We start from the raw sequence: 25,253 nt of genomic DNA, 5'->3' as shown, positions 1-25,253 counted from the left end.
TTTGGAAATGCAGCTGATGTGTTTAATGGCATTAAAATATTTTACATGCCAAGGCATTTATTCTTCTGAATGGTCTCTGTTTGTTGCAATAAAGTTTCCACTGGCTGTTCAGCTATGCCCTGCTTTTAAATTAGCAGCATTACTTTAGAACTTCCTAACACGAATGAGTAATTGAGACCTGCTAAGTAATTTTTAAACATCAACCTTATTACATAACATGTGAAGAATCCAGCTGTTAAAGTTCTGCAGTGACAGAGACTTGATCACTTACTCCTGCTTCATATTCTCTCTTGAACAGGTCTTACATGCTTCTTATAATCTTCTATGAATAGGATCTTATATGTGAATTTGTCAAAGGCATTTTAGAAGTGCAGATAAACTATCAACATTAACCCCTATTTCTGAAGGGTTAATTGAATACCACTCACATTATGTGTGTTGTTGAGGCCTCAAGAAAGATTTTTTTTTCCTGGCCCACAGAGTTCCTCCATGCAGTCATTAAAGACCTCACGATGCTTTTTGCCATAAAGAAGGGCTTTGCCTTATAGTCTACAGATAAAAATATTTTTCTTCCTATTCTTGCACTTTTGCGGGATGATCCAATCTATGTCTCACCTGCCACTCATCATTTCCAAAGTGGCAGCATTTCAGTGGTGGCATTTGCATGCAGCTGGCACAGAGATCTGGCAGCTTTCTAGATGGAAAATATTAACCTCATCATTCTTTAAAAATGTTTTCAATTATGTATACCAAGGTATAGATGGGAAGATAAAGAACAAATGCTTTTTGTGCACATTACCTAAGGCTAATGCTTTTGATAAATACTAATGTAACGTTCTAAATTCTTTCACCCAAAGCTAGCCAAAACACACCCGCATGCTATAAATGTTTTTCAGAGACATTACAGTCTATTGTATATTGTCTGACCACTCCATCAGCTCACAGCAAGATGGAAGGAAGTACTGGAATGTCACTACTACCCGCAGTTTGCATGGAACAGCACCCTGACTGCTCCAGAGCATGCAGAGCTTCATGGCACAGTACTGTGTGGCCTGTTCTGAAATGCTGCCAAATCAGGCCCATGGCTAGAATTTCATTCCAGCAGGACAGACAGAGAAAACCCCTTTGAGTTAGGTTCCCCCTTCGCAGACGGAAAGCAGATCTGCATGTGATGGAGAACAGACCTACACTGTGTGGAAAGCAGAGCTATGCAGGGCTAACAAGTCCAGAAACAAATGCTGACCATCTCCAGCCTTGATAGGGGTAATAAGAATGGCTTGCGCTGGCTTTGTCAGAAATGCACTGTCATTTGTTCTAGACGTTATTCCCCAATATTAAAGAATGAAGTTGGTTTCCTTCAGCTTGATTCTGCCCCAGGACTAACATGGCCTGCAATCATTTTCAAAAACTGGAGAAGGCTCTAACAAGGAAAGATACCATACAAAGAGCTATATGCTCCTCAATAGCAACTTGTATGATCAGCAGGCATGTGTGGCTTTTCTATTGTCACTTCCATGACAACATCATCGCCACACATTACCATTCCACCCGGACATTTTCATTGCCTGACAGGAGACTTCATTACTGTATTGAAAATTCAGCAGATGCAGATGAAAGTGACTGAAAGTATAACGCTACCAGCCAGGTCCCATGCACTCCAACCAAAATGCTCTTTCCACCTGCCCAAAGCAATTACAGGTTGATTTTGCAGGTTGCTTTCAGCAACAGCATTACAGTTCAAACAGGCCAGCTTGTCACACAAGTTTTACCACCTTCCATCTCTTCCAAACACTTTGGTCTTCCTTATGAAACTTTAGACTAGATCTGCTAGAAAACTTTGTCACATCTCTGTTGCTTCCCCCTCTCCCTTTCCCAAACCATCAATAAACACACTGAAAAACACAAAAACATTGTCGAGATCCTTAAGATCTTGACATATGGACTCCTCAGCTTGCTTTTTATCATTTTTCTTACTGTTTGGTGATTCATGCATTTAGTTTACAGAACTGTCTTTTTCAGTGTATTTATTTCCTTATTCTGTGCACAAGAAAAAGAGATCTGTGAAGGCTGGTCACAGGCAGTACAGCAGCTTGGAATACATATTTCTCAGCAGTAGATTCCAAAAGGCAGGCATTCAGTGGCTACCATCACTGTCCAAAGTTTGATAGTATTTGACCAATCCCATCTCTGTCGTTAGCATGATGTTCAAGCTCCCTGTCCCACCTCACTTGTAGTAGAATGGAGCAAGGAAGACCACAGGAGAGAAAGAGGGACTGGTGACCTTCCTGCACCACAGACATCCCACTGCAAATACATTTCATGCTACAAGGGTAGTGGTTTCAAAAGAATGAAAAAAGCATTAGTATTTAACATCTCAGAGTCTCTTCCTCTCATCACCAGTTTACAGAAAAGCATACCCCTGGGTGAAGGCAAACTCGTCAAAGCTGTTATAAGATTAAATGGTCCTGAACCCTCAGTCCCCTCATCTACCCCTCGCATCTTTTCTGAGTGTGCTTCACTTTTCTATTCAAGCACCTAGTAACAAAACCCAATACAGAGGTCCCTTTTCTGCAATGAGCATCTCCTACCAGTGATATGTCTATCATGACATCAGAAATATCAATGGAAAATAAAATAAATGTGGAACTATAAATTTGGATTGATTTTTCACTGTCTTATTTCTTTCACTGTGCAATTTCTTGGACACTAGTATAAACCAAGAGAGTAGGTTTACACAGTCCTTGCTTGGTTAGAGCAGAACTCTTGGCTTGCCTCTAAAAATGTTGTTGTACATAGATACATAAGTTCACTGAAGGATTCAAGTCATGGCAGGCTACTGAAGAAGCAGAGCCAGTTTGCGTGCACTGCATTTAGGATTGCTTCAAGCTAGATTGCCAGTCAGAGCACTTTAATGCTCCATTGCATTTACTTCCACATGGACGAATAATTTTACTAACCCCAGACAGCACACACAGAAGCACAGAGTTATTAACCATCCAGACTGAAAGGAGAACATACTCATAAACTGTACACTAAAGATACATTTTTAATTAGTATGTGAACTATGAAATAAATTTTTATGATTGTTCTATATTTTTTTTTCTCTGACAGTAGGCTGACAGCTGCAATTAGAATAATCATGACAAGAACAACATTTTCCTGTTAGAAACACCATGCTTTTGATATTCAGTGAAAGCAGCACTGCTCTACAAAGACCTATTACCAATACTTATCTTTTGCTTGAAAAGCAACTGTTCTTAAGTGGTGACAGTTAAATGTTGCTTCTTGGCTAAATTAAAGGAGCAATTAACCTTTAAAAATTTAAAATAACCAGGTTTGCAAAAACTATACTGCAAAATCTGTGGAGAACACCCAAGATACTGGGATGAAGAAGTGCTCACTCTACCCAGCTAAGGCAAAGCACCACCTCTACCCAACTCTGAGTCCAGTTCCAAAGAATCACTGGACAAATACACTGCCTTTGTCCCAAAAGTTGCATGTCAGCCAATTTACTGTACTGCTGCTATGGTTTCACAGTGCTCCTCAGAATCAGAGTTTTCTGAAGTCTAGCTCATGACTCACTCATGCTTTCTCCATTTTTTTTTAAACCAGTACCATTCACCTGATGTGGTTTAGGATAACGATTTCAGTGAAGGGTAACAAGCTCATTAATATACTTTCATGCGACAGCGGTCAGTATGCCCTGACTCCTGAAACAATCACTAATCTGTTCCAACAAAGCACATAAAGAGATACTTTGACTGAATGTTCTTGTCCATATCTACTCACACCAAAAGGGCAGCTAGGATGTACAGTCAAATGTAGACAAATAAGCCCACTGCTGTTTGTCTCACACCATGATGAAAAGGGTCCCCTGAGTTTATTTGCAAAAATTTGAGAATTAAGGGCTAGAGTCAACAGAAATCTCCTCCTGGTTTCTGCTGCACGGAGCACTGCACAAGCCCAGGTAACACAGAGAATGCACATGGCCATACATGAAAGCACACCAAAGTTTGAATTGGACCTTGCTCATAATGAAGTTTCGCCAGTGACTTGGTTGTTGAGTCTACAATTATGCTGGCAGGCTGTGCTGCCAAAAAGGTCAGTAAAGACTCGTTCCATTTAAATTCAGTTTTCCATGTTTCAGGAAAGATTTCAGTGGCAGAGCTGATTCTCAAGGAGGAAAAAAGTTGAAACTGTGTTCATCTGCGCATTTTCAAGACTACAACTGTTCTCTTCGAAATGCCTTTCTGGAATTTATTTCAAATTTGAAGATCTGAATTAGATATATCCCAGATTGTTTATTTGCGTTAGCATGAAATGAGACTGGGCAGAAGACAGGCGAAAGAGCTTATTTAAACATCAGGAAAAAAAAAAAGCCTCTTTTTGAAGGATTATTTTGTTGAGCAAATTTGTTTTCGATTTTAGGCAGAGAGGACGAGTTCTGGGAAGCCAGACAGCACATGTTTGTAGTTTGTTCATTTTTCTTTCTGTCTTCCTTCTGAGGTTAACTTGAATTACAATGTCTCAGAAAGTCAAGAGTGGAGGAAACTCAAAGAAATAAGAGCAAGCTTGTTTCAACATTTAATGCTGCTTCTTCCAGATTTCTCCACAGCTTATTAATTAAGCTTACTTCAGGCTCACATCCCAGGAAGACTTTACTTCCCACAACTTCTGAAGTCTCAACTATTCAGCTATCTTCAATGTTCAAGTTCAAACAAGCAGGAAAATGCTTTATCTACTGAAATAAACAAGAACCAACCACATCTTGCTGAAAGGTTGTTTCTGAAAGAGTACCAGCCCCAAGTTAAGCCTCTCTTCCCCAAGATGCAAGGAACTATGCAAAGGTTTTGCACAGCGAAAAAAGCCCCACAAAGTCATTATAAGACAGAGGCAGTAGTAACTCTGCCGTTTTCTTCAGATAGATAGCATTTTTCTTCACAACTTTCAAACCAACTACTTTTCCAGTAAGAATGAGTTTTATGTATAAAGAGTCTCCTTTTACTGCAAACCAATACTCCTGAATTTTTTCAGCACATCTCCAATCAGTTTAATATTGCAGTGTCCTCATCTCATGCTAAAACCTAAAAGCAAATGATAAAAAGATAGAGAATCAAACAAGCGAATAAATAAAAAACAAAAACAGAACTGAAATATCTAACCTGAGTCAGTAGAACTAATAATCATTTTGAAGACCTAATAAAAGCTGTATAAAAGCAGGGCTCCAGATAGAAAGGCTGCAATTTCTTTGTATTTATGAAAAAAAAAACTTTTAAGTCTTACGAATCATGGTAAGAAAATCTAATTTAAAAAAGAACAAAAAAGCAACATTAAAACCAGACTCCCTAAAGATTACAGTGCTGTCCTATTGGTTTCCACAGAGAAGAAGTTTGTTATGTTCTGTTCCTTAAACCGATCTGTGGTTAGACTGGGATTTCTGAGGAACCATGAAAATCAAAGGACAGATTCTACTAAAAATGTTTCGAAGCTGCCTGGCCACATACACAGAACTGCCAAAAACTTGGCATCAGTATTTTTATCTCCCAAAGTGAAAAACCTGGCTTGCTTGCAAAACTTTTTCACTTTTGCTAGCAGAGCAAACAGAATAGATTAGACAGACACCAGTAGGTCACTGACACTGTAACTGCAAGAGCAGGAAAAATATTTTGAAAAATTTTCCTGCCTTCCTGAAGTTATATTTTCTTGGAAGAAAAACTAGGAGCTTAGATTTTTCTTGTTGGAAAAAAGAAATCTTTGCAGCTTTGTAAATGGCCGTAAGAACATCCTCTTTCCAAACTGGCTATGAAAAACAGGAAGGAATTATAACCGTTTAAAAACACTTGCCCTGCTAACATCGTCACATGCCCAGTAGTAACAGCATTCAGCTGCCACCTCCTAGAGTCTATTCCAAAGAGAACAGGGCTGCTTACTCTTGAAGATGACAATGGTTGGCAGTAACACATATGCTTAACATTGAAAGAGAAAAAAACTTCTATTTTTCTTGCTTCCCTTTTTGTTTATTTCATTCACTCTCCCCAACTGGATATTGTTTCTCCTCTCTCAATCTTTCCAGTGTGTCTTCTTTGTGTCTTCTTTCACTGAAAAAAAGTCATTTTTTTTCTTTTTTTTTTTTCTTTCTTTTTTCCTTCTAAACACAAAACAGATCTTTAACAACTTCCAGTAGAAAGAGGAAAGAAGATTGGCAGGTGTGACACTGGCATTGAATTCAGCAGTCTGTGTGTAATCCACTGTTCGCCCTGCTCTAGCATTCTCTTGTGCTCACAGTTTGGTCCCATTCCCCCATCTGAGACATCATGTCGCTTCTCATATGCGCCCTTCCTCCCCAGCACCCACCAACATGGAGCCACTGAGTATACCTTCCACCTAGGATGACTGGAGCCTCTTGTGCAGCAAAGGCAAAGGGGAGCTATTATCAAAACTGAACTCTGAAACTTGAACATTGCCTGAGGCAGCCAAGTCCCAAACCAAAGATGAAGACATGGAACAAGCTGGAACCCTATCAGTACCCTACCAACTTCTGCAAGCACCCCTGAGATATACCCCCAAAAGTTTGTTGGGTGTTGGGAAAGGGCCACAGCAGTTATGCTTGAAAGGGAAAGGTGGGGAAGAAAATAGGCAGCAGGAACCAGGGAACCCTTCCTGGATCTTTGGAAAGGGCTTCTCAAACCATATGGGAAAAGCAGAGAGAAGCAGCAGACAAACTCACATTAATTCAAAGAGTGCTGGTGTTCTTGCTTTTAGAAGTCCTCTTTGATTTACACATCCAACTTCCCAGTAAGATTCCAGAGTTTGCTTGTTTCTATTCATTCTTCTTTACTCAACCCCCTTAGCTGTTTTCCCGCTTCCTCTCCCCCACTGACAACCACTTCCATTTCGTTGCTTATTCCCCACTGTGTGCCCTTCCTGACAAACATGCTGCCATTTAACAACAATGCCAAGCAAACAAGTTTTTAAATAGTAGTTCAAAACAACCCGGAGTAATAAAACTATAAAATTTAGCAGTATGGTTACGTGAGTCAGGTTAAAGGATTATACAGTTTTTTATATTCAAACAAAGCAATAAAAACAGCATTAGCCAACTTATACATTTTCGGTTGTCATCAAACCCTACTTCCACACTTCTTTGTCCCTCCCTACCTCCACCTTTTAGTGCACTCCTGGCAGCCCCTTTACTCTCCAGTTTGCACTCCAAACTCATCAGCTCTCACACACAGTGCAGACTGGAAGCCCTCCAGGTTCTGCTGATGTCAATAGCAAAATCTCACCATATGTCTATACTGTAAGCATTTCAGCCAAGCTCAGTACTCTGATAGAAGACAGGTGAGGAAAGCACAAGACATAGCCAGCAATGAGGCCCATGCTCCAGTCCTCATGTGAGATGAGCACATCTATGCCAATTTACTTCTAAAACAAGGAGAACAGACTACTGAAGGTTCACCACATAAAAGTAAATCTCTTAAGTATACTAAAAGGTAATCAAAATTTAGAAAAAAAACACACAAAAAAACAGAAGATAGGTTCATTTTCAGATGGAAAGTACAATAGGTAAGCCTTCTGAGTTTAATATAAACTGAGCATATGCTAAGGACAAAAGGTCTACATGTACACATCCATACATAGAGATATATATGAACACATTCACCTACATATCTATAATTGAATTTTACACGTACATAAGAGACCTAAGTAATATATCAAATTTTAGGCACATAAATCTTGATCCAAGTTGTGTGCACATACTATTTTTTTCAACCAAAAGATCCTCTGAGAATCTACATTTCTCCACTCCTCACTAGCTGTACGAACCATGGCCAAAGGCTCTTGCTTGCTTTCTGCAGAGGACCCAGGATTTGCCTGCAGCTCCCATTCAAGCATCCAAGAGGAGAGTGAGAGCTGGTCTGATGCCAGAGGGCCTGGCTCCTGTTCCAGCTGTCACATCCCACCCTGTGCAAATGATGCCTTAGAAGGAAAAGGCATTTAAGGGTAAGAAAGAGATCTATCAGCTAAGATTTCAGGGTGGAGAATTTCTACTCTGCCAGATTTTCAGCTATCTTCTGCCCTCTCCAGATGGTGTAACTTGAGCTGAGACTGGAGCTGATGTGGCTTCAGATTAGTAAACCATAATCACTCCCCAATGGTTCCACTCCCCCCTATGCCGAGATCCAGTCCAACACTTTGGTCTTCTTTGATGAAAACTATTTGATCATATGGGCACTACCATCTCAAGCATATGCACTGTGTTTTTGTGCAAGACAAGGACTGCTACCCTGTGCTATTCACAAAAGCAATGAAGGCAGGATAACCATGCAGGAAAAACATTTTCACTGCTACACTGAATACCCTTATGCAGCTCCCATAGTCCTTCAATAGGAGAATAGACCAGCATGATGGACTTATGGACTTGATGCAGTACAGGCGTTCGACCTAACTACAATTAAAAAATATGAGAGCTAGATGATGATTTTAATGAGAGATTGTTAAAGTAACCCACGTTCTTACCTTACATGCCTCTTAGTTGATGCCAGCCCATTTGTAGCATATAATTTCTCCATTCATGCACACGAACACACAGCAACCCTTTGTTTTGCAGCCACTGGAGCCTGCAGGTGGGTAATCTGAAATGCCATCATTTGGGCTCAGCACAGGATCACAGGCAAGCCTCTGCCTGGCACAGCAGCTCCAGAGGTGGAGCTCAGGTCCTCATCTTTTTCCTCCCTGCTTTGCCTTGCATGAGATCCTCTATGCACCCCACCATTGGAGCTTATGACAAACTTGAAAACACTCAAGTTTCCATTGTGAGCTTCATTTCCTAAATACACAGTCTTAGTATGATAGAGCCCTTATGGCTCTACACTTTGCACTGTCTACACATTCCTACGTGCTTCATTTAATATACAGTCACATATGTTGACTATATTGGAGGTTATACTGAGGTTGAGGTCAGACTCTTCTCCCAGATAACTAGCCACAGATAAAGAAGTAATGGCCTCAAATTGCACTAGAAGAGGTTCAGGTTGAACATTAGGAAAAATTTCTCTTAACAAGCAATGAGGCACTGGCACAGGCTGCGCAGGGAAGAGGTGGAGTCAACATTCCTGGAGCCATTCAAGAGCTGTGGAGATGTGGCACTGAGGCACATGGTTAGTGGGCATGTTGGTGATGGGCTGACAGTTGACAGTGGACTAGATGATCTTAGAGGCCTTCCCCTACCTTAATGATTCTACGATTCTATTAGAAATAGTTTTCAAGACTGTAATTCATACAACAGTTAATACACTGCTGAAAAAATTCGAGGCTACCGTGATACTCTTGCATATGCTACATATGTACGCTAGAAGCACACAGAGATAGAATTCATTTGGTCTTCTGCCAAGTTATGTTGCAATGTCAGTGACATTCAGACTTCTTAAAAACACCACCTTGCGTGTGTTCAGCATCACAGCACACATCCATAGCTCTCTGGAATTCAAAATGGTTAATTATTTCTTACCTACGTCTAACAGGACATTATCTTCAATTTCTTTACAAGGAACCACAGCATCATGGAAAGGCTAGAAAGAGAAAACATCAGCTAAATCTTTGAAGATGACTAGTTACATTTGCACTTAGTCGTAGGATGTGTTTCAGGCTTTCAGAATTCAGTTCAAGCACAGTCAAGCAGCAGTTATTTCATTTTAGCCATTTTTTAAAAGGCAACAGATACAGCATGCCACTCCCAGACTAATGAAAATGAACTGTAGTGATGACCTTACGGGCTCAAATGCATCATCGAAGAAGAGACCAAACTACTTTCCACACAAGCTCCAGATTTCAGCCTATTCTCCCCCTACAAAATTTAGCTGTACGTAGAGCAGCCACTACAGCAGTCTGGAGGAAAAAGTCATTTCTGAGACAGCTCCATCTTCAATGCCTGAGTTGCCTGTGCCTACAGAAGTATTATAGGGTAGTTCACCCTTTGTAGAGTCAGCTACAGCCCTTCTGCTATCTCAAAATAAGAGGCAATTAATAGAATAACAGAACTTTTTAATTCCGAATAACACTTCTGAGCTGCCACAGTCTGCTTCAATGTATGTTATCTGCATAATCTCCAAAATGCATGCAAAATGCAGAGATACCATTTTGAGATGATACAAGATAATACTAACAGCACTTGAATCCCAAAGAAATGGTCAAACTGCTTTAAACTGGCACTTCAAAAAATAACTATGGACATCATACTCAAAATCATGATGCAACAGAAGTGGCAGTCCAACATTTCTAAAGCTCAAATGTTACTGAAAAAAATCAATAGTCACTGAACATGAAGAGATAGTACCTCTACCAGATTTTGCCAGATTTTGTTTGTCATTCTAATTTATTTTCATTGTGCTAATAATCAATATCCTGCTTTAAAAGATGCTAAGAAAAACAAACAAATAAACCAAATAGTGTTGAGATAGATTTTCTGGTTTTACAAAGAGACACATATAAGTTAAAAGCAGAATAAAAGATTCAAATACTGTTGATTAAGAAGAAAGATATTTCTCAAAAATGCAGTTCCTTCCCAAAAGCTGTTAGATGGCTCCATCTAAAAGGTAATGGGAACTGTCATTTTTCCTACAGCAAACATTTTTTCTCTGTTAAGGATTACGTCACCATAGGTGGATTGCTCTAGGTGCAGTAAGCCACTGCACTCTGGGATGAAGTACATGCTCACAGGAGACAGGTTTTGTCCCCACAGACTAACAGAAGAGCTAGAAGGCAGGCACTAGGAATGAACATAAACATGAAATTTATGGTCCAAAAGTTGAGCATGCTTCTCTGGCCCAGCTTTCTGGCCCACAACCACAGAACAGAATCCTTCAAATGACAACCATTTACACATGCAGTACTCCCACGGAATAGGAATGGACAGGAAACGTTACCTGGCAGACAGCAGTCATTTACTTATTAGCTCTGGGAGGTGCTCAGGCAAGCAGAGGTTGCTGTTCCTGAACCTAAAGAGAGCTTAGTTATTTGTATAAGGAGAAATCTGTACCTTCACATCATCCTGGGACAAGTCATCAGATGTCAAGCTCACAGGACCTGCAAAAGCAAAGATTCTTGCCTTCAAGAGCAAGCAAATTCAGTTTGGGTTTGCTTTGGTTTCTGCTGCTGTGCTTTCTCCTTTTTTAAACAGGAGAGGGACAACAACAAGCAAACAAACATGCAGGCAAGCCAGAACAATGGACTAGTGCAGCCCGTGCATCCCCCCAAAGCAGCATTCCCGTGGGCAGCGTGCAGGCTAAGAGCACAACAAGTGCTATGTTATTGTCATGGGCCAGTTATGAACAAGCTATTGAAAACAAGGAGAGAGGCTAGGAAAACACTGTGACTTGTCAGTCAGCTGCTGATTAACCCCCATAGGGTTCAAAGAAACATTGGTTCTTGTGCTATGCCTTGCAACAGCTCTGAACAACACTTAAACTCTGCTTCTTTTCCTGAAAAGGTTTTTCGTGTTTTCCAAAACAAGATTTCACATTTTAACACACACAAAGAAAGGGAAAAATAACTTCATTTCTGTCATTCTCTCTTTTACAGTTTCTTCTCAGAAACACACATACACAAAACCAGGATCACATTTAGCAAGTTTGGCCAAACACAGAATCCAGTGCTACTGTGACACAGCAAAAAGGAATAATCTGGCTAAAGGAATGCAAATATGAACACCAACATCACCAGGCAACCAGGAACAGTATCATTTAATAAGTATATTTTTAGAAATAACAGCTAAAGCTATGCTGGTAAACATTTCTTTTTATACTGAATCTTTTGAATTGAGGTTCAAGTCTGTTCTCAGCTATACAAATCCCTCTCAATCCTCTATCTCCAGGAAATCATTAAACAAACTGTGACTCAGTAACCGATGCACAGTGGCTTAGGGGATCACCTTAAGGAATGCTATGCTTTTGGCTACATGCACCACTACCAGCATGAAGCACTGCTTCTGCTGACTGTGTCAGGCTGTTGATGCCACCTCACATAGGTAATGTTGTCTCCCTGTTTTAACTCCTTATTTGTTAGCTACTCATCATAATTGTTTTCTTCTCTGAGGTGTGCTAAAAAAACAGAAGTGGGAAAAGTAAAAATTCTTAATTGTCACATTGTGGCATAAAGGGTGGTGGCAATAAGTGTTAGCACCCAAAGGGATGTGCGGTCTAGCACAAGTCAACAAATCAACTTCCTCTAATACACTGTCATCACAGACCACAGAATCACTGCTGTCATCAAACAAAGCATCCCACGTATCGTCTTTCTGTGAGACAGAATAGACTATTCCTTTTCTAACTGTGATCAGAGACTTATTTTAAAGGCTTCACTAGTAGATGAGGAAAAAAGCTGCACTTTTAAAGCTCATTTCCAGAAAATTGATGTCCAGGTTTTCTCAGATACTTATTTTTTTACAGCACTGACATGCCATCATTTTTATTATTGTTGTTACTGTTATCTGAAAAATAATAACTCTCAGAATAAAGTATGTTTCCTCTATAGCTATAGTTATTCAGCAGAAGATGGCTCAGGCCTCCAAATAACAGCATTCAGTCAAATTCCAGGGTCAGGAAACAAAAAAAAAAAAGCCCAAAGTGGACTTGTATTAACTGAAACACCATCTACTTCACATTTTGTTCTTCATCCTAATGGATAATGTATCACTCATGTATTTTAATTTAATGAATTTGCTCTGGGAGATTCACTGCTGACTCCCTGCTTTAATTTGATTCGCATTACACAACAAGCAGTACACTGTTAGCAGTCTCTACAGGATGGAAGCTCAAAGCTTCTGATAGTATGATTCTGATTGTATTTTGAAGGCTTATTGGTCTTGACTTCAGGCCCATCCTGAAATGACTAGCTATTGGAACAGTACTATAACAGAACCACTTGGAACAGCAACAGTTTTGAAATCTGAGGGCTACCTGCTCATGACATTAATGCATCAAATAGTGTTGCAAGCTTAGCAGCCACTTTGCAAAGGAGCTCAATGACTGCAACTGAGAACATAAGCAAAGTATATAAGAAGTACTCCATTAATGGTTTCTTATCATTTGTGCTTGTAGAGCCAGCAATATTAATTACATACAGAAAAAAATCTATTTGGGTTGCTTGAACGCTTGCCAGCGGAGAGCTAGAGAGCATAAACCACACTGTCACCAGTAACAATCATTAATGAACTTGCAATACCTGGATTTGGTGGTAAATAGTGAAAAAAGAAGGAAATAAATAAATAAATATGAAGAACTGGTTGATACAAAGATGGTAAACAAAGAAAACAGAAAACAGGAAATTCAGATAACTTTGCTGCCTGTTAACAATAGCTAAGGACTACTATTGTGTATGCGTAGATAATGCAGAGGGCAAAAGGTGCAAGTCTGATTAGCTTGTTACTGTTTTTTGACACTTCCAAGCCAGTTTCATACTAGTTTGTATGGTTTACTGTTTACTATCCAAATGTGGCATACTTTTCTTGCCTAAAATGAGATTATTTTTTTTCCAAAGAAAACAAAAACCAGCTCTGGTCGATAAAGACACAGAACTATATAGCTACCATTGAAAATACAAATAGAAAAGTTTCCCACCATCTTCGTGGATCCTGATATAGCATGAAGAGTGTACGAGGATCCTCACAACTGGGAACTACAACAGGTTGCTCGCACAGGTGGCAGCTGTCCTGTCTCTGGCAACATTCAGAAAGGGCTCTGAGCAACCTGATGTACCGTAGATGTGATGCCCCTGTTCATTGCAGGGGAGTTGGATGAGATGATATTTAAAGGACCCCCCTAACGCAAACAATTCTATGAACTAGAATCCCCTTCACCTTTGGTGAAAACATCAAAGCAACTATCACCTAAAAGTTGCACTGCCCAAACTAGTGCTACCTATGTAGTGCAGTGTGAAGACCATGCTGGATGGAGTATGGCTCTCAGAAGAATATCCAGAGTCACGTGTGTCATCACAGTTATTTGTATACCTTACAGTAAAAGTGAAACACATACTTTGTATTGCATTGAGTTCAGCCACTCACTGAAAGCGACTAGCTGATGCTACCCAGAACTGTGGTCTAGCCTGGTCCTAATCCTGACAAGAGCTCATACAGGTACTTGTATCATTTCAGGACTGCATGCAGCACAACCACTCAGCCAGGGCACAGCCTCTGATGGAGCTCGCTACTTCAGCAAGCCACTACATCCCAATGTATAGTGCCAGCCACATAAGCAAACTTTTACTGATTCCTAACAATCATACTTCTGATGTTTAAGAATGTATTTTTGTTGTATTTCCTTTTCATCTGTAAAATGATCGTTGCTTTAAGGTACACAAGGAAGCATCCCAGCAACGAAACAGCATTCTAATTGGAAAGTACAGTTTTGCAATCTTTATGGAGGAAAAATGCTAACGCTTACTTCAGTGTCTAAATGAAATAGGTGGAAATTTTGCCACATTAAGAAGTCTGGACTCAATCCCAAAACTAATCACACAAAACACTGCTTTTTTTTAACCCTGGCTTCACTAACTAGATATACTTCACTGAAGTTCACAGGCTGCAGCGTTGATTCAGTTAAACACTGCCCTCTCCTGGAATCTACTGACATTTTTCTGGCTCTTGCAAAAAACTTTGTTCAGACCTTTCCAGTCACTACACATTCCATAACATTTTTTTAAAGAACAATTTCTGTTCAGTATTGGAAAATCAATGCTTTGTAGGGAGTGTAAAGATTTGCACATCTCTCATCGTGCCTAATTTGTATTTTCCACTGTCACCTACTTACAGGTCTCTAATGTCATATGAAATGTGATCTTCCTGAATAGATGGTATATGAATTTGTGCCGACTTTCCAGAGCTTTTAGGGACTTTAACATTATGGAATAAGAAACTGTACCTTCTAGAGAGCTCGTTGTGCTGCAGCGCATTTCTGGATCTTCCACTGGCTTGAGTTGGTTTGAACTGATACTCTATTAAAGAAAATGAAGATGATAGTAATTTTGTTTCATGCCCTCAACATTTATGTTAAAACTCAGACACAAAATCAGATATATAAATATAGTGTAAGTAATACACTGCAATGACTGATAAGAGATTCCACAGGATACATTAGCAGTTTCCCTCTCTCAAGAGGAAGAGGAAAATTATCCTCTGCTTACAGTATACGAGGGATATAACACTGGTACTTCAGTGTTCATAACTTCCTTCTCCATGAGAAAGACAGCAAAGCACTACATAGAGTGGCCCAGAAGCCACATGGTACCCCTACAGAGTGAGTGATTTTTACTGGTAGGAAACATACAGGCCCAGCACAACCAGCTTCAGTGCAGGAGCTGCTCCCTCCTGGGCTGACACCTTGCTCAGGCACACACAGCAGACATCACTCCATGGGCAAGAAGGGTTCAGGTCCACACCCTGATTTTAGCAATTACATTCAATGAGTGTAAGAAATGGAGGTGGAGCAGAGTGAGCCTCCTTTTATGTAGTTAGTTCATCTCTGTTTTAGTGCTTTCAGTCTTTCCCTTTTACAGACTGAACTATCTTAGAGCTGAATACTAAGAACTGAATCTGTCACCTGACAGAGCAGCAGAGAACAGCATGGTAATTAGACCACAAAACAGAAAGTCAGGGATGACACTGCTGAATTTTGCACCCAAAAAAATGTGGCTACAAATCCTACATCTCCCTCTGGGTGGGCTCAGTCATATTTTTCTCTGCTGCCATAAGTCTGATGGTTTGCAGGACTCTTTCCTACTCCTGCAGTTAGCAGGCAGAAATAAGCTATTGAAGTCAACTTTCCCTCAGGAAATCATTAAACCTGGCAACAAAATTATTTTTCCGAATTTAAATTATCCTGCTCACTTAGGATGATCATCCTGGTTTGTCCTCTTTTTTCTTTTTCTTTTTCTTTTTCTTTTTCTTTTTCTTTTTCTTTTTCTTTTTCTTTTTCTTTTTCTTTTTCTTTTTCTATTAATCCTGACATCTTTCTCTAGCAAACTGATCCCTTCCACTGGCCACGTACAGCTCTGCTGGAGGCGCAAGACAAACCCCACAGGGCTCGCCTTCCCATTGCTTCCCTCTTTCAACCTTCTCTAATCCTTGAGTGCTCCTTGCAGCCTCACTGACAGATGCTGCTACCTCCACAGGGTCAGCCTAGGGGAGTTTGCTCACCATATGAGCAATGTCACAGTCTTCATCATCTTCAGAATCTCCTTCTCCATACAGCCCAGCAGAATCACAAAACTTCAGAGTTTAAACTTTTTTGAATTGCAGAGCCCCTGAAGGTTTCCAGTGAAGGCAAATCTCCTGCATGGGTGACTCAAGCTTACCATCAGCTTTCTTTGTTTTAAGTTTTTCATTGCTCAGACGCATAAGGAATACTCAAGGGGCCAACAGGTACCTGCAACCAGGGGCTAAAAAGCTACGTTGGGGTTTTCTGATGTGAAAATTTAGTGCTCCACGACACTCTAACTGGCACAAGTTTCCTCTGTTTAGTCCATGTCTTTTTCTCAGCCAAACCTAAAATAACAATGTGAGCATTTGTGCAGTCTTGAGACAAAACAAACTAGATAGACATTTATGGTCTGCTATAAGGAAGTTGAAAGATCCAGTAGAGCAATAAATTCCACCTCTATTTTGAAGTGTACTGGAACAAATCAAACTCCTGGCAGTACATATACAAGATTATGCAGAAGATATACACAAGACTATATTTCATGCAGTCTTTCAAGTCTTGATCCAAAAATGTAATGCGCTTCTACTTAAGAATTTGTGTTTATAACAAAATAAGACCCAGATCATCATAACTAAACTCTTCTACAGCAAAAGTACATAGTCTGTATTTTCTTGCTGCATATAATACACTGGGCTTGGTATCTGATAAAAGCTCCCAAGTGTTACACCAGCACAAAGAAAAATGGAACTAAATTAAATCTTTCAAAGTATCAGGACAAGTAGAACAGCAATGTAATCAGAGAGATTTCAGGGGAAGACATTCACCAGAAAGTCTATAATGAACAAGAAACATTTTGGGGTGTAAAGTAGGCTTTGATAAAGGTCTCCACATCTCTTGTTCTCCAGCTCCATACACACAAAGAGCTGTATTTACTTGAATAGAAGCCTACAACAGTAATCCTTCATTACACTACCAGAAGTTAAAGAAGCAGCTCATACTAAGAGGCTATTCATGGAGAACAGCAAGGAATGACTGCCAACAGCCTGTGGCAGCCCTGGGCCAGGCTCTTCCTACCTCATGGAGCAGTGGCCTGTTCCAGAAATACTTCCTGAAGAGCCTCACATCTGACTCCAGTAAGTGCTTGGCCGTGTGGTCCAGCGTCAGTGTCAGAGCTGCTGACGAGCGCACAAAGCGCATGCAGGCCCCCTTGCTGATCTCCACCTTGGCAACGTCAGGCGAGCGGCTGCCCTGGAAACTGGAACAAAATGCTTGTTGAGCCAGAGTAGATGCTCTGCATGCAGGTAGGGTGGGCACACAAGCATGGAATCCCTCCTGCAGCACAGCCAGCCAGCACCCCAGCATGTCCACGACAGAAAACCTGACATATCCACTCAAAACACAGCTGGGCAAACAAATACCCACCAACAACTCCTCTCAGAACTAAAATGCAACTCAGTGTGGAAAAAAACAGTGACTGCCCTAAAAGTGCTGGTTAGTCACCAGTAAAAGAAGTTAGTAAGAGTAAGCAGTGACAATACCTACCTCTCCTCATTTCTGTAAGTTAGTAATAGCACCTCTTCCTGTTACTGTTGCCATATATAGCAGTAGGACATGACTGGCAGCTAGGTTTTGTTATCCCACCGCTGACAAAAAACAGAAAGTGTCTCAAGGGAACATAGCATTGTTCGGATGTTACAAACAATTCCTATCAAGATGTACTCCACCAGTGCGTTAAGTGTTTTGGTTGTTTTCAGACAACTTGAAGTCTACATGTGCGTAACTCTAATATTAACTCTATGCTGTATGGAACTGGGGCTGAAAGATACACATTAAAAAAAAAACAAACATATATATATAGCCTTGTTCTGGCCTGTTTCTGTGTATTTGCAGAGAAAATCAACAGGGAGAAGGGCTTCTGGCACTGAACATTTGGTGCTGTGAGACACGCACACCATGCAGCTGTAAAGGTCCATGCAGGGCAGATGGAACTTGCCTGAAAGCACTTGCCCTTTAGTCTTTTGTCAGCCATGCAGCCCTCTGGCAAAAGCAGTCATTGCTGCATCGGTGCATTTGCCATCAACTCTCTCTCACTAATTCCATCTCAAGATACACACAGGTAACAAAGTCTCCCCAGGGTTTTGTAAAATTCATGTCTCTGTACCTGCAAGCTTTTCAGTGCACATTTCAAGGTATGCCTTTACGGGTAAGTAGCAGGTAAGCAGTCAGGTGCAACAACTCTGAGAGAGGTACCTGATGGTCCTCTGTCATATCATGCAGATCAGGCTGGAAACAGCTTTCACAGCCTCCAGGACCCCCTCCTGTCATCAACTACAGTCTAGTTATTCAAAAGTTAGAGCTCTACCAGTAAACCCCTGAGGGCTTTGCATCTCTTAAACTTTACTTAGAACTTGAACTTTATTTAGTTGCATTTTCAAAGCTCAGACAGCACAAAGGAATGACTCTGCTTCCCTTTCGAAAGACTCCTGCTTGACTTAGCTGGCTCCATATACAAGCTGTGACATTATCACAGAGCTAGGTATCTCAAAAGACCAATGTTTCTTTTTTTCTTTCTTCTTCTTATTTTTTAGATTTCATGATACACTCTTTAAAAATGTCAGGCTCAAATTCAGCAAATATGTCCTTTTTTCAGAAGAAGGAACATAATGTACAATCATTCCGGAACCCCCAACACAAGAAGGACATGGAGCTGCTGGAGCAGGTCCAGAGGAGAGCCACAAAGATTATCAAAGGGCTGGAGCACCTCCCCTAAAAGGACAGGCTGAGAGAGTTGGGGCTATTCAGCCTAAAGAGGAAAAGGCTCTGGGAGGACAGTGTAGTGGCCTGCCAAGACCTGAAGGGGACCACAGGAAAGCTGGGGAGGCACTTTCATAAGGACAGATAGCGATAGGATGAGGGGAAATGGCTCTAAACTGGAAGAGGGAAGATGTAGCCTAGATATTAGGAAGAAATTCCTTACTGTCAGTGAGACACTGGAACAGGTTGCCCAGCAAGGCTGTGGGTGCCCCATCCCTGGAAACACTCAAGGTCAGGCTGGATGGAGCAACCTGGTATGGTGGGAGGTGTCCCTGCTTACACCAGGTGTTGGAACTAGGTGATCTTAAAGGTTCCTTCCAACCCAAACCATTCTATGATTCTATGATTCTATACATTGCTTCATTTTGTTAGTTTTACACTGGTAAAAGAAATAATTCTAAACACACTGTGGGAATCACTCACAGAAAGACAACAGTTTTACAACAACCTTTGGACAACTGTTCTGTAGAAAGCCCAGGAACATGGATATGTGTTGCTTAATAATTTCCTTTTATCTGTTTATGAAATGCTAGAATAAAAAGTCTTCCAGCTGTACTTTAATGTTAGATGCCATTTATGAGTCAGCTTGAAAGGAAAAAACTAATAATCCCTAACTGGATGATGACAGTGTATATTTTGATACTAACACTATTAATGCACTTGCAAATGTACGAAAGGATATACATCAAAAACTTGCTTTACTTGTAAATAAAATTTTACCATTTAAAATAAATGACAAAAAGCAACAGAAACTAACACAAAATTGGCAAGACTTTTGAGAAAAACAGTACTTCTTATATTTCTTAAGAGATGAGAGATGAGGAGCATAACAAGAGCAAGTGTGAAGTCTTGCACCTGGGGAGGAATAACTGCATGCATCAGTACAGGTTAGGGGATGACCTACTGGAGATGAACTCTGTGGAGAAGGACCTGGGGTCCTGATGGACAACAGGCAGGCCATGAGCCAGCAGTGTGCCCTTGTGGCCAAGAAGGCCAGTGGTATCCTGGGGTGCATTATAAAGAGCACAGCTAGCAGGTCGAGGTCCTCCCTCTGTATTCTGGCCTGGTGAGACCACATTTAGAATACTGTGTCCAGTTCTGGGCTCCCTAGTTCAAAAAAGACAGGGCTCTCCTAGAAGGAGTCTAGCAGAGGGCCACAAAGATGATTTAGGGCATAGAGTACCTCCCAAATGAGTAACATGGGTCTGTTCAGACTGGAGAAAAGAAGACTGCAGGGGGATCTGATTAATGTTTATAAATATCTAAAGGGCAGTGGGAGGCAAACTGATGAGGCCAGGCTCTTCAGAGGTGCGTAATAATATGACACAGAGAAATAGCCTAAAACTTGAAAATACACAGTTTCCTATAACATGAGGAAGAACATCTTTATGGTAAGGGTGGAGTGCTGGAGCACGTTGTCCAGAGAGGCTGTGGAGTCTCCTTTCATGGAGATATTCAAGACATCTGGATTCCTGTGCAACCTACTGAAGGGTACCTGCTTCAGCAAGCAACTTGGATTTGATGATCTCTTAAGGTCCCTTCCAACCTCTGTGATTCTGTGATTCTGTGAAATTGCAAATTGTTATACTTACTTTGAGAAGACTTCAACTAGTTTGGAGTGCCCGTTTTGCTCAGCCAAATCTAATGGTGTTGCTCCATCCTCATTAGGTAGTGCTAATGCCAATATCCCTCCAGGCTGGCCCACTAAGAACTCAGAAAGTTTAACCAAGCCCAATTTCATTGCAAGATGGAGAAGAGTTTCTTTGTGCATAGGCTCTGAAAAACACAATAAACAAATAAAATAATCACTACCAAACTAGCATTTTGTTGGCTAGGAAGCATCAAATGAAACTCTTTTATTCTGAAGCAATAGCTCAGCTCAGGTTCAGACCTCTGAAAGTAGTTAGGCCAAATCCATCTTTTACTGAAAATAATAGGGGTAGGTACTTAGCTGTGTCTGCAGAGTTAAAGTGAGATATACAAACACCACCTATGTCCAGGAGGTAAAGAAAACATTTTGAATTATATGACTCCAGTATTTCTCTCTTTCTTTGTATATAATAAAGCATTCAGCAATGTCCTCATATGTACGACAGAGGATGGCTGAGGCTATTTTCTAGCTGCTTTGTTCTGCCTCAGCAGCATAGCTAAGTATTTGATATTTTTTAAATTAAAGTGCATGATTTTTAAAGGAAGGCTGCTTAACATATAGACATGCTTAGCAGTGCAGTGAGCCACAAGCTTGCAGAATGGGTAAAGAACATACAATAATTATTGCAACTCTTCTCAGAAATGCAGCCTGAGCTGCCAATTTTTCCTCTTTTAACACAAAATCATCAAGTACAACAGAGCTGAAACTTAAAATAAAGCAGAAGACAACATGGATTAAATCTTGAGATGCTGGTTCTCCATCACTCAAGCCTTTCCCTTGCCTTTATGCAAAGTAAGGTCTATTTGTCTATACATATTTTCAAACACAAAGCCTTTGCATTTGAAGGGCAATAAAAGAAACTTAGCTTAAGTGGTACCCAACTTGTTCCTTACATTCACGTTTTCGTAGGAAGCTAAATGTAAGGGTAAAGTATTTAAGTATTTAAGAGCAGTTAATCTACTCTTCTCAGAACTGAAATTTATTAGGATTCCACTAACGATATTGCACTGAAAGCTATCACCCCAATTCAATAGATTTTCTACCCTGTTACCCAAACTGTTAAGCATATGTTATTCAAAATTCTATGTTTCGTTGATCAAGGGAATACGACGTTCCCAAAGCACATGTAAGTATGTATGCTGATCTGTGGAATTAATACAGTCAAAAACAATTTCAGTGTACCATCACATTTTCTCTGAATCAGTGTCTACAGGATAAAGCTCTTATTCTGAGCAAAGGTGTTGTGAAGTTACATACAAAAATAGTGGCTCACTGCTGATTCCCATTCAGTGTAAGCACTCACTAAGAGTATCATGAGCATTTCTTTTATATAATCATCAAAAGCAAGCTTGAGGAGTTCTCAAAAGGTCTCTAGTCCATTCCCTGCCCTAAGGCAGGATCAGGTCAACCTATTCACCTCTGACAAATGTTTGTCTCATCTGTTCTAAGACCCTCCTGGTGACAAGAGGATTTCATAACCTCTTAAGTAAACCACACAAGGCTAATTTACCCTCACAATTATGAAGATGTGAAATGCCTAACCTAACTGCCTCAGGATAAGCCTGCTGCTTCTTGCCCCATCCATTATGGGCCCCACTCTAGTTTTCTGCAGCTTCCTTTTACATAACTGAAGGCTGCGGTCACGTATCAGCTGAGACACTTCCTTTCCAGACATCTTAACTGGAGAACTGCCTTCTGCAAAGCTGGGTCTTTGCAAACGTCCTCTCAGAGCTGGGAGCTCATTAACCTCTTTTGATAAAGCTGGCCTTATAGTACTTACATATGTTCTAAGTGAAATGGCATATATATCATATATACTTCAAAGTTTTCAAGAACATGCTACCTTTTACTTCACTGAATCCAACTCAACCATTTGTAGAACTGCTTTGATAAACAGGGATATATCTGTTCATATATTTGTGGATAAGATATTACGTTGCTGATTTGGCCCCAAGTATTGAAAATCTTTAACACTGGGCTGAAATACATTATAGATGCACTTTGCAGTAGCCACACGTTAAGAGACACAAAGGAAATTTTCAGTATATCAAATCCAGCCTCTTCTCCTTACACTGATGTAATTTTGTGCTAGCTAGGCTTTCAAACCCTCTGACTTCTTTTCAATCCACTTTGTCTAGCAGACTCAGCATGAACAGGGCTATGTTTGCAGGAAGGGAAAGTAAGTGACGTGCCAGAAGAAAGAAAAAGCAGGGTAAAAGGGTTCCTCAAAAGAGCAGCAGTGAAGAACTTGTCTATATCTGTTTATCTTCAGTGCAGACAAGCTCAAGAAAGCCAGGACAAGCTGACATTAGAAACAACATTCCTTCTCCTTTCTGTATTGGGGAAAAGGTTTCTTGCTTCATTCTTCAGCACCGCTACTTACTCAACCCAATGATAGCATCCCCTCTGCAGCCTGTCCAGGGCAGCAAACCATGGCTACTATAGATAGCCCCTGCCAGCACAGGCTCCAGGCCTGCACACAGAGCTGTACTGGGCTATAGGCTTTGGGCTAGGCCTACAGGTCTAATGGTTGCAAGCATTAGCCAGCTGATGCTGGCTGAGAATCCAGGGTAAGATCTAGGACATATACATCTAAAAATGAATCAGCTGATCCTGTGGGGTCTGGGTGACTCAACAAAGACACATGAAGAGGGGGCCTCAGAGAAGAAATTCACAGAAACCCACACGATGATGTGACTCCAGATTTGAAGCCCAACAGAGTGCTGCTACCCATCAAACTCCTTGGTCTGCCTGGATCTGAGACCTTCTTCTACAGAGGACCATCTAAAAGAGCATGCCTCAGGCTTCTCAGAAAGATCTGCAGGCCGTGGAAACAAACAGTGATAGCAATAGCAGACCCCAGTACCTTCCAGCTTCCACCTTGGCAAGATGAGATTTGGACCTACATCTTCACAATTCTTCAGATCACTTCTCCAATGGGAGCCTGTCCACTCTCTCACAGAGTAATTAAAAATGAGCCCCTGAGCAGGAGGAAACCTGAGGGGCTCACAACAGAAGACCAGGAAAGCAGCCTGACTAACACAGAGCACAGCTGGAAGTCAGGCACCAGCACACCCCCAGCTGGCATGCATACACCAAGGAGTTATGGTTTAGATGCACAGGAAATGTTGTGGTCTAATACACTGCCCCCAAGCAAATATTACACATTTCCAGGTTAAAATTTTCATTGAAGTATGGGTTTTTGGAATTGTTCTTTGCTCTTAAGCACTTGAATTCTGACAAAGTCCCATTTTTAACCTCTAATAGGTTCTTTGGATGTTTCTGATTAGACTCTTTTTTCTATACAAGCAGTCATAGCACGCAAATATTTTAACAGGTATTAAGCACACTAAGCATCTGTTTATATACTGACCACACCCTAACCCTCAGATTGAAAACATGAAAATAAAAGGGCAAATTTTACCCTGAAGTCCATTACATGATTAAAACTTTGGTCTCGGGCCACTGAATTTCAATGTATTTATAATATTGTAAATAAGTATAAGTAAGGATGAACAGATGGTCAGATGAAAGAAGGGAAGGAAGGAAGGTAGGAAGGAAGGAAAGAAGAAAGGAAGGAAGGAAAAGTAAAACAACAACAGAACACAGATAAGATGTGGTAAGGGGTAAGACAAGAGTAGGATTTTTCTGCTTGGCAAAAAAGGAGCCCTTGGAAAGAATTCCACCATTAGGAATAGCCTACCCTATGCTTTGACAACGCAGTAAGTAAAGTTACACTTCTGGAGGCCAAATCCTAAAAATGACATAGTATGAGAAAGTCTGTCACAAAAGAATACAGGCTTAAAAATAACTTAAATAATAGCTATTGATCTCTATTGCCTTATAATCTACAGTAACATCTTCTATGACCTCACCACAAACATTCTCTTAACTAATTTTTATCTGTCCTACCTAACAATCTATATATGTAGCATTAGCTTAAATTTGCTCATGGCCAGCTTAAAAGCATGTTGTATCAGACCCAGCATGGCAGCTCACACAGTTGTTTTCACTTCTCATGTACGTAGCTGGAAACAGCTCTTGAGGAAACATCCCTCTGCTGCCTGCAACTCTACAGACTGTAGAGTTGTTTGCTGTACTCCTCTCCTCACTACTCCCACCTTGCTTGCCTACAAGCAAGCAGAGCACTGATGATCTACACTGATTATTACTAGCTTTAGAATACCTAAATCGGAAATACAAATTTTAAAGTCTTCAGGGCAAAGATAAATTACTTCCTTCAATACAAGGAAAACATTTTTCACCACAATGATGGCCAAACACTAGGACAGGCTGCCCAGGGTGGTTACAGACTCTCCATCTTTCTGAGGTACTCAAAACGTGAGCCTGAGCAACCTGATCCAACTCTGATTTTAGCCATGAGCAGAGGAGAGGAACAGATCACATCCAGTGACCCCTTTGCATCCAACTTCTGCTGTGAGTCTTCTCCATGGTTCACAATATCAAGCAGGGGAAGAAAGGGAGGAAGAGGAAAAAGAAAAGACTTGATGATTGGTAGTAAGTTTTTTTAGCTAGATCAGCCTAAAAAGTAAAGATTTTCCACTACAAAAAGTGAATCTGAAACAACTTTT

General features: G+C 40.6%; 1 protein-coding gene across 1 annotated transcript in view; it reads right to left on the bottom strand.

The window, feature by feature from the left end:
- The window catches only part of ARHGEF28 (Rho guanine nucleotide exchange factor 28), a gene marked incomplete at both ends in the record, with an annotated part of 139,708 nt that overhangs the window by 62,872 nt on the left and 51,583 nt on the right, over positions 1-25,253 (bottom strand). Inside the window, 5 exons of the mRNA XM_079548919.1 lie at positions 9,512-9,572; positions 11,039-11,085; positions 14,919-14,991; positions 17,271-17,451; positions 20,603-20,786. Coding sequence (XP_079405045.1) covers positions 9,512-9,572; positions 11,039-11,085; positions 14,919-14,991; positions 17,271-17,451; positions 20,603-20,786 — 546 coding nt within the window. The remainder of the gene's footprint in view (positions 1-9,511; positions 9,573-11,038; positions 11,086-14,918; positions 14,992-17,270; positions 17,452-20,602; positions 20,787-25,253) is intronic.

Source organism: Tetrao urogallus, assembly GCF_951394365.1.
Source record: "Tetrao urogallus genome assembly, chromosome: Z".
Lineage (NCBI taxonomy): Eukaryota > Metazoa > Chordata > Aves > Galliformes > Phasianidae > Tetrao > Tetrao urogallus.
The sequence above is the reverse complement of the archived record's forward strand: the minus strand, read 5'-3'. Positions and strand labels throughout refer to the sequence as shown.